General features: G+C 37.3%; 2 protein-coding genes across 2 annotated transcripts in view; both read left to right on the top strand.

The window, feature by feature from the left end:
- LOC122992667 (CD209 antigen-like protein B) overlaps positions 1-12,518 on the top strand; it is a 145,644-nt gene that overhangs the window by 63,517 nt on the left and 69,609 nt on the right. The window contains exons 6-7 of the mRNA XM_044366537.1: positions 3,861-3,962; positions 10,176-10,322. Coding sequence (XP_044222472.1) covers positions 3,861-3,962; positions 10,176-10,322 — 249 coding nt within the window. The remainder of the gene's footprint in view (positions 1-3,860; positions 3,963-10,175; positions 10,323-12,518) is intronic.
- LOC122992669 (hepatic lectin-like) overlaps positions 1-12,518 on the top strand; it is a 70,598-nt gene that overhangs the window by 40,626 nt on the left and 17,454 nt on the right. The window lies entirely within an intron of this gene.

Raw genomic sequence — 12,518 nt, 5'->3', positions numbered from 1 at the left:
TTTTTTCTCATCCATCAGTGTTTAGCCTCCTAACCCTCCCGATTGCTTTATGCACAAATTCCAAAAGAGAAAACTTGGGGGACTGGACTGGTTTGGGACAGCTTGGAGTCAGAGGACCTGATCCCCACTAAGCCCTTCTCCAAGTAGAAAGTTGCTCCTCAGACCCAGTTAAACAGACCCCTCCTGTAGATGTGGGGCTGTTCTAAAGGGGATCTGACCTACAACAGGCCAGCCACCTCTTACAGGAGTGGTGGCAGCCTAAAGACAAAGAAAGCAGGGAGGAGGAGAAGCGGAAAAGAGCAAAAAAATTAAGAATAAAAAAAGAATAAAACAAGCAAATAAACAAAATTGAAAAGAAAGGAGACAAAGGAAGGGAAAATAAATAAAAATACATAAATACATCAAATATTCTGACCTGACCTGCTCCAGATCCACCAGATGGTGCCTGCCCTCTAAGATTGTAGCTGTGTTATTTTTTTTATTTTTCTCTTTCGGTCTTCCTTTGGTTAATACTGTCTCCTCCTTTTTGTTCTCTTCCCCCTTTTTATCTTTCACACAGAAAACCCACCCACTCACACAAACACACATACACACACACCTACCTACACACATGCATACTACAATAAGATAATCTAAGCCAAACATTATGCTTTGTTTTGTTTATTTGTTTGTTATATTGTTGTTGTTGTTAATGTTTTGTTTTTTTTTCTTTTGTTTTGGTTTGTTTAAGTTAGTTGGTAAGTAAGTTCTCCCTCTTGTGTTTGACTTTTTTCCTGCTGTGTTATTGTCCACAGGACAACACTGGGTTACAAAGTTTTACAAACCTATATTGTCTCAAAATAATCACAGTGTGTTGGCACATAACCAAAAACTACAGAAGCTGTGTTAATGACTGTGTTAAGATTGACAGTCATGATTCTCATTCTCGTTAACTACTGGGCGATGAAGCAGCCTGATAAAGGAGATTGAGATCCGAAATGGGGAGAAGAAGACTGTGCGACAATCAGAGCTTTGGTGACAACTACAGACAACTGGAACGATCTTTCGTGTGATGCTTCGATGCTGTCGATCTGTGAGGAAATCCTTAGCATTGACATAGAATGAGTTTTGAAATAAAACTTTTGTATAAAAATACTTTTAAAATATAAACTACTAGTGCAGTGCCCCCTCAAAACATGCCAGTTGGGAATGAGCCGATTGTTTATTATTTCTCTAGAAACACATGTATATGTATCAAGTGACAAATGTATCAATTAAAATGATAAGGAATTAATACCTTAAATGGTTTAAATCCAGACAGAAACTTCAATGAGACTATACTGAGGCTGAACTGTAGAGGCAGCTTAATTCTGCTGCCAATGAAATATGTCTGTGCTCCTATTGGCTAGTTTTGCTGCCTCTGCTTCTGTTTTTTTCTTGTGTGTGTGCTTGTTCTTCTCTCTCAGGCAGTTTGACTGAGCAGGGCACATGCCTTTGTCACCCTCAGCAAACTTTATTCAAAGTTTATTAATATTAAATATGTCACATGTCCAAATTGCACCAAATTCAACACTGCATGTCCTTGGATCCCCAGCAATACACCTGCCAAGTGTGAATTCGATTGAACAGTTCTCGAGATATGTGAAAGACATACATACAGACAGACAGATTCCTTGCTTTTTAGTCAGATGAACTGTAGTGCCCATTCAAAACGTATCTGAGACATCCAGCACTAAGTCTTCAATGTACATGCCAAGTTTCATGCACAGTACACAGTTCAATAGTAGATCTTAAGTCTCAACTTTTTCAAGTTATTATCACTACAGATGTAATCCCACCTCCGACCACAATGTGGGTTGCAATGGCAGAGTAGCACTGTCTGTATTTCCACTCCTTGACTCCACGTGCAGAAGAAGAAGCAGAAGCAATGTTGTTTATGAGGTATATTTATATATTTCTAGAGAACCACTCATCCAAACAACCTCAGCAATACACCTGCCAAGTGTGAAGTTGATTGGATGAATGGTTGTCGAGACACACATAGATACAGACAAAGATTCCTTCCTTTATAGTTAGATAATTGTGCAAATGGCTTTTATTAATCAGTGTTCTCGTATCTTATTTATTTATTGGGACCATGTACAGTGTCAAACATAAATGTTTTTATTTGTTGTACTGTACCAGAGGTTTTCATCTACAGTCCCTTCGGCAGGTCACAATTAAAACATATAACAGAACAATAACAAACAGGTGGATATTAACTTCCTTTTTACTGGGAAAAATAACTGCAGGAACAATTTTAGCAGGTGTGTGTCTGAGTGTTTGTGTGTGTTGTCATGGGCTGAAAACAACTGTTCATAAACAGAAAACTAAGCTGACTTCTCCAAACTATATTAAAGTTACCACAATGCACTACTGAATTTAAAAATCTCAACTGAAGCTGGTTCCTCCAAAACTAACTATACATATAAGTAAAAAAGGGAACAAAGAAGAGAGAAAAATCTGTAAATGAAAGATAGAACGTGCAGGGAGTTCAACTTGTGGTTTGATCTAAACCTCAAATTCAGCACTTGCTGGGGCAGCAAGTGCAGAAAACAGCAACCACATTACAACAAAATATCCTGGAACAGTACTCCCACATCTCAAGCCGTGGAAGAAATCTTTACTGAAGTGACTGTATGAAATAGATTCTTCCTCCATACCTTTTTCTCACAGTATTTCTTCTGATTATTAGCACACAAAACTCAAAAATGTGAAAATACACTCACCTAGAACCACTAAGACATACTTTAATGGGTAAATGAATATGCTGGAAAAGAAAGTATCAAACATATCTGTATAATATTCTTGTAATATCATTTTTGAAATATAGAATAGAATAAAATATAACCATGTAATGTAACATTTAAAAGGAAGTGATTCATTTAAAACATCTGCAGCGATCTCTCCCTCAGTGTGTAGAAAGTTTTGGCTTTTGGCCTCGCGGTTGACAGACGTGTGTCTGTGCATGTGTGTGTGTGTTTGTGCAGATAGTGGTCTGACCAAAGTTCCTGTTGTGTCTGTGGCTGAAGATGACAAGTTGATATAAGGAGTCAAGATGAGGTGCTGACGAGTCATGTCACCACAAATTAGACTGTTGTTTGTCATATCAATGTCTGTCTCCATTACAATGTCCTGATGTCAACTCCATTTTTGCAAATATTAACAGGCTATGTTTGCATGATTTATTTGTTTCATTGGGTATTATACAGTAGAGTATTGCACTGCATATAGCTTTCTAATGTTAATGTATTGTTGTAATAATTATAATTGTTCTTACTGTATAAAACTTTATCTTGACTGACTGTGTTGTTGTATTTTGTAGATTAGCTTGTTTTTAAAAGGCTTCCTCATATAATACACCCACCATATAATAACAGTTACGAGTCTCACGTTTTACCTGCAAGACTCGTGTTTTAATGCTGTTTCATTGTTTCATTGTTCATTGTTTGTGATGTGAAAACATTACTTCCATCATCGGCCAATGAGGAAATTCCAACACTCAGTCGGCCAACCAATGGTGTTACTTCATCACTCACTCACTCACAGACAACCGTGGTTATATAGGGCTGGTCTGTGGCTGGTCCAGCCAAAAACTGTGATGGAGAGACAGTGTCATCTTCTACAGTACATGTACAGCAGCCAGTGCTACACAGCTGTCCTTTTCAACAATGGAAGAAATCTACGCCAATGCTGAAGACATGAAATATATTGATACCAAACATTCAACAATTCAGACAGGTAAGAATATTCAGTCAGACAGAGAGGCTGACAGACTGAGCTGTGAATAGTATGTTTTAATTGTATGATTGATTGGATTCACTGGTCTTTTCTCTGTTCAGGTCCGAAGACTTCAGAGAGGAGATTTCATGGAGCTGTTCTTGTCTTTCTGGGGCTGCTGAGTGTTTTCCTGCTGGCTGGACTCATCGGCCTCGGTGTCTTCTGTGAGTCTGGTTAACATTCAGAAGTTTAAGTCAGACTGAACTCATGATTATAGGAGCTGATTATTCTACTCTGAAAGATGATGTCCTGACTTTGTTCTGGTTTGCGTTGGTCTTAATTACTGTTTAAATTTGTTAAAGTGTCATAAAAATACAACATTGACTACAATATACACATTTTTAAATAGATGAGATAAAAAGATTTTCCTGAGGAATGTGACTTTTTTTCAAATATTTTAACAACAATTCACATCTTAGAGAGAAGGAACAATTCTTTTCTCTCCAAGATGTGAATTGAGCGATTGTACAATTTGTATTTTGTCATTGTTTTATCATTGTACATATTGCCATAAATGTTGAATGAATGAATGCTCCATAGTACTGTGGTGATAATAGAAAATGACCAACTGTGTGTCAGAGTTGCACCAGAGATAGAGAGAGAGATATTTAATAGACTGATTTAAAATCATGAGCGTCAGCTGTCGTCATGGGGCAAAATTAGGAAACAATTTGACTTGTGTTGATATTGTGTAATATTACATGATATGAATTTATAAGGTATTTGCTGTTTCGACAGGCTTGTCCGGGACAAGTGGGTTGAGTGGAAGAGAAATTTAGTTGCTCCACTGGACAAGTTAAAGTCATTTAAAAACGTGTCTTCACGTTATGTGCAGTGTTTTCACTACCATTGCCTTATCCCCCGCACCTCCCGAAAGAAACAAATAAAAACAAATGTAACGTATACTCACAGCTGAGCGCGCGTAAATGCCGTTTAGCCACCTCTCAAATTCAGAAATAGCATTTATGCAAACTTTAATGACTTTACAACTGTTAGCTCAGACTGGCTTCCTACCGCAGTTTGTTACTGTTAACATTGACCAACAAAGCACCATGAGCTCCTGCTACGCAGGTGTTCAAAACAAACAAACCCTCCGCGTTGAAGCTAGCAGGCAGACTGGAGCCGCTTTCATGAGACAGACGAATGAATCAGAGTTCAGAAGATCATATATGACATTAACATGTGCAGCATCAAATAATAATAGTTAAAGTTGTGCTTCATGCTCTGTCAGATTTTTAAAAGGAAGTTTTTTTATATTTCCAGAGTGAGTGAAGGAATCAGGAGAGAGGAGACAGAAGTGAGGAAGCAGGATGTAAAGTTAAAGGTGTTGAAAGAAAAACAAGGAGAAAGTAAAGAATTGATTCAAGAAGGAAGAAGGTGCAACTGTTTCAAGATGTAAAGAAAAAGTTTAAGGAGGAAAGAGAAACACATAAAAGCAGCCCAGGCGTCAGGTGATGGAGAGACATGAACACATTCAAAGCAGGAGGCAGAAAAAACTAGTAAGGTCTAGATGAATGACTGTTCTGGTAAATATTTTTAAAAACACAATCTGTTATCCAAAGTAAAGGACATCCTAACAAACAAAAGTCAAAGTACAAGATTAAACCCTGCTATAAAAGGACTCACAGATCTTTAATACAGGTAACGTTACTAACACCACACAACAGCTCTATTAACATGATGTTTTCCTAAGCTGTTAAAAGGTTGTTGACCTCAGTAACTGTTGTAAACACAGCACTAAAACTAACAGATAGTTTCAGTTATTAGTCAACAAAATGCTGATTCATTGTTCATCAGACTGATTCATCTATCAGTCAAACTGTTGTCTTTAGGTTTGAGCAAATTAATTCCCCATAAGTCAGTTTTGTTATTTCGTTATATTTCAAAAACTGATCTGTATTCAGGACCATATACACCGTGTGAGAATCCAGATTTGTTTTTAAGATCAAGACTGATCGGTCCATCTATCCATCCATAAAGCCTCCATTTATTTATGTGTTGTAAATAAATATTGTTAATATTTAAAAATTAGGTAAATAAATATTGTTGATATTTATTTACCTAATTTTTGTGCACTTGTTTCATTTCAAGGAGGGAAGTAGTGGCTTCAATAAAATTCATAAATTGAATTATTCATATGTTGACACTGTTTGCTGTCAACTGTTTGTTCATCTGAATTCTGCGTTCTGCATTTGCAAACAAAATGAAAAAAGTAAATTGACAGGTGACTTTTGTGCCTGGACAAGTGAAAGGTAAATTTACTTGTCCGATGGACAAGTGCCTCAGGAGGTTAATGTCAAGCCCTGCCTCATTGAAATGACTAAAAAGCAGAGGCTTCAGAATTTGTCAAGACAGAGTGGGTCAAGGCAGGCAGGACTCAATTTTCATGAAAAAGGTAATGCAGTCAAGGCTGACTCACCTTGGTATTTTCATGGCCAGAGGGAGTAGAAAGAACCCATTATCATACACTATCATGTACATTATAGGTAGGTTGGTTTCAGAGGTTGGTGACAGTCGTGGCTAATCACATTCACATTCACCCTTTTTGTCCAATTTAAAAGCAGGACTCTCCCTGACATGATGCAGTGTTTTCTAGGAGATAACCTCAACTCATACTCTTACCCAGGATGGTTTTCATCAGACTGTCTAATGTTTCTACAAAAAGCAGCGTATGCCATCATTTGAAATATACTATATCTGCATAAAAGTCTACACATAAGGGCTTTAAGTTGAATTTCTGGATATTGAAAATAAGATGGTCAACATGATGCACCGTTTGACTTAAAATCACAATCACCCACACACTATCCACATTTGCAGTTACAAATCCTACTGTAACGCATATAAATAAAACTAAAATTAAAAACATCATTACTATACTGTAGATTGTATTATCTTGTTTTCTTTTTTTAAATTTATTATTATTGTTTACATTTAGTTCTTTTTATTTAGATGCAGCTGTTTTCACATGCAAAAAGAAATACTGGGAACAATAAAATTGCCTTTTCAATTCTACTCTCCATTAATTGGTAATTATCATAATGATCTTTTACTATCCACAAAATGCGGATTTTATTTTTTCGGTCATATCATTATAAATTTTAACCATCAGTGCTATGTGAACAATTATCATTCTATTTCACTTCATCATGCTGGTCAAAGCAGCCCCATGTCTATTTGTCCAGATTTTGCCCAACTCATTTAAATGAAGAGTATAAAGAATAAACCAAGGATCACTATAATTAGTCTCTGATACTATTTCACTTGTGCTCACATCATCTGCCTGCTGCTCTGACTCCAGGGCGGCTGCTGTGTCTTCTTCCCTTTCCTCTCCAGCACAGCTAGCCTCTCCCACTCCACTTATCTTCAGGCTGGGTCTCTCCTCCTCCCTGATGCAGCTACTTCCATCTCCAGACTCAGCTGCTTCTGTCAGGACATGTTGTGTTAGATTTTAAACAAGCTAATAATTGGATGTTAAAGTTAAAGCTAGGTGGTAGCTATTAGTGGCTGTGTTTGCCACATGTTTAAGCTAAGCTTTCTGTTAATACCCTTCACCCCTAATGCAGGTGGGGCTGGACTTGTTGCAGGTGCATTTTCCACTTCAATATCTTATTTCAAATATAGGGGGGGGGGGCTGGCTAGATGTTAAACCACTATGTCAAGGAAAATTATAAGGATAAAAGATAACAAGCTTTTATGTGACTCACAAATACTATATAAAGTTTTCACAAATATGTACTTTTAAAAATTAGGCTAGCAGATTATTTATTATTTATTTATTTTATTCAGAAAAATGCATACTGTACTTTTTTGAATATATATATATATATATAATTGGCTATATATTATATATATATATATATATATATATATATATGTGTGTGTGTGTGTGTGTGTGTGTGTGTGTGTGTGTGTGTGTGTGTATATATATACACACACACACACACACACATATATATATATATATATATATATTATAGGCCATCGCCAGAAGAAATCGCACAGTCTATGTCTGCCTTAATCAAACTACCTATAAGCCTAGTCATACTAAATCAGACACGGCAAGTCCAGCCACATCTGAATCCTAAAGTTGAAGAGACCTCTTTGAGAACCTGGAATCAGTGTTGGGGTATATGACTGAAGAGTTGGTGCCTGGCTTTGCAACTCAGCTGAAAGAGAAGCTGCACGACTACAGGAAGGGGACAAAACCCTTTGACAGCAACTTGAACAGGCTTTAGCCAGAGCAGAAGCGCACATTGAGCAGCAGGCTCAATGTAATGCACCAGATGAGGGTGCTAGTGAGACTCCAGAAGAAGGAGGGAAAGCTGAGTTGAAGGGAAAGAGCGAAAGGCTAGAACAATCCCTCCAAGAATGTAATCATGAGCTCGCCACAACAATAGATCGACTTGACAGGCCTGATAACCTCCTTAAGTGGGCAGTAGAGGAAATAAAAGAACTGAAAGCTAAGGTCAGAATCTATGCCAAATTTAGAGAAGCTGACCAAAAGTACATACAAGACATACGATAGCAACTACAGATAGCCAGGGACGGAGCTAAGGTGTCCCATCAGCAACCTGAAACCAAAGAGGAAGAATTGGTAGATGTTAAAAGAGAACTACAACATTCTTTTGAATCAGGTCAAAACCAACAAGAGCCTTTTAATGAAGCTTTTCATGAGGTAAGGAAAGAGGTAAGACCCCCTAGGGGCGTTCAAGGAGGCTTGTCCTCACCACTGCTCAGTGGTGCATGAAGCCACCTGTGCGGCCCATAGAGCAAGCGCACTAGTGACTTACGCCAGCCGGGCCAGCTACTTCTGGTTTAGCCCTCTGGCTAACTTGAATGGGGATAAAATAATTCAATCGTGAAGCTCTTCTAGACTTTTGAAATGTGATTGGACCGAACGGATCAAATTATGAGAGTGAAACCAGTCATTTCACAGGGGTTGTGACGCTCAAAAAATGTATCCACTGATTTACAAACGTCTCTCTCACAATGTTAGTCGATGGAAAAAATCTTTTTGGGCCAGTGTGCATCATGTGATGTTGCAATTACCCGGTTTGGCCACTATGTCAAATTTACTTCAAAGCCCAGCACTCTTCCTGTATCCAGTTGTCCCTATGTTTTCCCTCCTGTATTCTCAGCCTGCTTTTCCCTCCACTCTTCCCTTCTCACCTGCCTGAATCATCTTCATTAGTCCTGCCCTTTTCCCAGTGTTTTCCCAGCCTATCAGCTTCTTTTATGTTCTTCTGTTTCATCTCCTCATTCCCCTCACTCGAGTTTCTCTGCCCATCTGCCCACCTGCACCTCATCTCCTCATTATTTCAGTTAGTATTTCAGTTCTGTGTTTCAGTTCAGTCTTGTTGGATCCTTTGTTCTGTAAAGTTCTGCTCTGTTCAGTCTGGTTTTGTTCTGCTGTATTAAAGAGACTTCTTTCAGTTTACTCTGGTTGTTTTGTCCTGCATTTGGGTCCACCTGCTCCGCTACTCCTGACAGCTATTTGCTTTAAAATGATACTGGAAGCTGTAATTACTGAAAATGTACATTTTAAAAGTTTTAAAATGGTATTTGAGATAAGTGACTGAATAAACATAAATGTGACATGTCTTTTGATTTATTTCAGACTCCGTTATCATAAACAACCTGACTGAGGTTCTCCAGGACAGTAATAACAACCTTTCTTCCATGTCTGAAGAGAGAGACCTGCTGCTTGCCAACCTCACTGAAAAGACTAAAGAGATGGAAAAGCTTCAGAGTTTGTCTGTACACAGTGAGTGACATCTGTGGCTATACAGTACTGCCCAGCACTGTTCCTGTATCCAGATCTCTTTATACATCCATGGGAGCTACCAGCTTGAGTTTGCCCTGTGTGTTTCCTCCTGTATTCTCAGCCTGCTTTTCCTTCCACTCTTCCCTTCTCACCTGCCTGCATCATCTTCATTAGCCCTGTCCTTTTCCCAGTGTTTTCCCAGCCTATCAGCTTCTTTTCCGTTCTTCTGTTTCATCTCTTAATTCCCCTCACCCATCTGCCCACCTGCACCTCATCTCCTCATTAGTTCAGTTAGTATTTCAGTTCTGTGTTTCAGTTCAGTCTTGTTGGATCCTTTGTTCTGTTAAGTTCTGCTCTGTTCAGTCTGGTTTTGTTTTGTTCCATTTTGCTGTGCCTGCACACCTGTATCCTTCTTAAAGAGACTTCTTTCAGTTCGGTCTGGCTGTTTTGTCCTGCATTTGGGTCCACCTGCTCCGCTACTCCTGACAGCTATTTGCTTTAAAATGATACTGGAAGCTGTAATTACTGAAAATGTTAAAAGTTTTAAAATGGTATTTGAGATAAGTGACTGAATAAACAGAAATGTGACATGTCTTTTGGTTTATTTCAGATTCCGTTGTCATAAACAACCTGACTGAGCGTCTCCAGAACAGTAATAACAAGCTTTCTTCCGTGTCTGAAGAGAGAGACCTGCTGCTTGCCAACCTCACTGAAATAACTAAAGAGATGGAAAAGCTTCAGAGTTTGTCTGTACAGAGTGAGTGACATCTCTGGCTATACAGTACTGCACACACATTGTAGAAGAGCACCTACAGAGAACACTATGCTGAAAATAGAAGATGATGGGAATCTGTCCTATTAATTATACAAATGATCTTCAATCAACAATCAATGTTGTAACTTGTTGATTGTAACTGTAAAATAACTTTGTGGATTCGTTCTTGTATTTACTCATCTTCAAACATTTTAAAATTTTTGTCATCAGGAAATTCCTAACACCGTCAACATTTAGCATGTTAGCATTCTAACCAATAATATCATGCTAACATGCTAAATGTGACTTTTGTAACACGCTACAGTAAGTTTAGTGTGTTACAATGCAAAATGTGGTAACACTTGATATGACACTCATGATTATAATACATTATAAACATACTTGTAATGCAGTGTAATCTGCTTATAGCATTGTATAATTATAGTTCTAAGCACTCATAAATATTCATAATGCTTTATAACAATAATCATAACACATTAGGATGTATTCTATAATGACTTATAAGACTAAGTATCATAAAACTTCATAATTGCTGATCACTCACTGACCTTTTTTTTTCATAGTGATCATAGTGTATTATAATTCTCATAGTTGTAATGCATTATAAAATGATTATAATGTCTCAATAATCACTGTTATGATACATTAAAATGTGATTGTAAGTTACTCTAAGTGGTTATTGGTTGCTTGTTAAGTCAGGTAAAAAAAATTAAATCTATGCAAGAACACTCAGGACCCTATTTTAACGATGTAAGCGCACGGCCTGAAGGTTTTAATTGCTGAAAGTATGGAAACCTGATCACTGTAATCTCAAAAATGTTAACGATCTAAGCTCACGGTCTGAAGCGCATGGTACAAGTGCTTTAGGGTGTGTCCAAATCCACTTTTGCTAGTTTAACAGCAGAAGAAAGGTCGCATTGTTCAAAAGGGTTGTCGTACATAGTCTCTTAATTAATCATGGATGTGTTTTACGCGTAACATGCAATAAACCAATCAGAGTGTCATCTCCCATTCCCTTTAAAAGCCAGATATGCTTGTACCTTGGTGGATTGCTATTATAATGACGCATTTGCCAAATAGTAAGAAGGAACGCTTCTCTGCAGAGGAATCGGATCTGCTTGTGCACGCAGTGAAAGTGCACAATCCATTACGATCACACTGGCCCCTGCTGCTCCTGGACCCTGCCTCCCTACAAGGTTTTAATTGCTGAAAGTATGGAAACCTGATCACTGTAATCTCAAAAATGTTAAAGATTATTTGTTAAATATTGTCCAAAAATTAAAACATTAATTTTAATCATATAAAAAATCATCATACACAGTTGTCAGGACTTGATCAGCTCTCCGAGGTGCTGATCCTGCTGCTGGCAGGCTTCTTTAGATTAATCTAAAGAAGCCTGCCTACACTCATAATTTGAAAATTAGGTATATTGGCTCAAAAAAAAAACAAGTAACTTTGACTCAGAAAAATATATCACATAGAATAATATTGCTGTATTGTTTGTTTATATTTCATAAGTATTATATTTAGACTTGGTCCTCAAAATGAGTTGAAGTGAATGAGGAGCCTGACACCTGGGAGGAATGGTGGTGTTGACAGCAGATGACAGGGACAGTAGTGGACAAATAAATTAATTTTACAATGTTTTGTGTTCTTGCATAGATTTAATGGTATTTTTCACTTAAAGCAAACAATGACCACTTATAATGACTTATAACCAGCGTGTAATGTATTATATCTGCCCATACCGCGGGAATTTCATTACTTCACTTAAAACACCCAATGACCACTTAGAGTAACTTATAATCACATTTTAATGCATTATAACAGTGATTTTAATGTATTACAACTATGAGAATTATAAAACACTATGACCCTTGCAAAAAATGTCAGCGTGTGACCAGCAATGAAGTATTATGATACTTGGCCTTATAAGTCATTATAAAATGCTTTATTATGTGTTATGATTATTGTTATAAAGTATTATGAATATTTATGAGTGCTTATAACATAATTATACAGCTATAAGCAGATTATAATGCATTATAAATATGTTTATAATGCATTATGTTTATAATGCATTATAAACATGGGTGTCAAAGAAGTGTTACTCAAATAGTTATGTGTATCACATGTAATTAACTTTGTTCAACCCTGAAAATTGCCACTAAAATGATC

This window comes from Thunnus albacares, chromosome 11 (genome assembly GCF_914725855.1).
Source record: "Thunnus albacares chromosome 11, fThuAlb1.1, whole genome shotgun sequence".
In the NCBI taxonomy this organism is placed as follows: domain Eukaryota; kingdom Metazoa; phylum Chordata; class Actinopteri; order Scombriformes; family Scombridae; genus Thunnus; species Thunnus albacares.
This window is presented reverse-complemented; position numbering and strand designations above follow the sequence as displayed.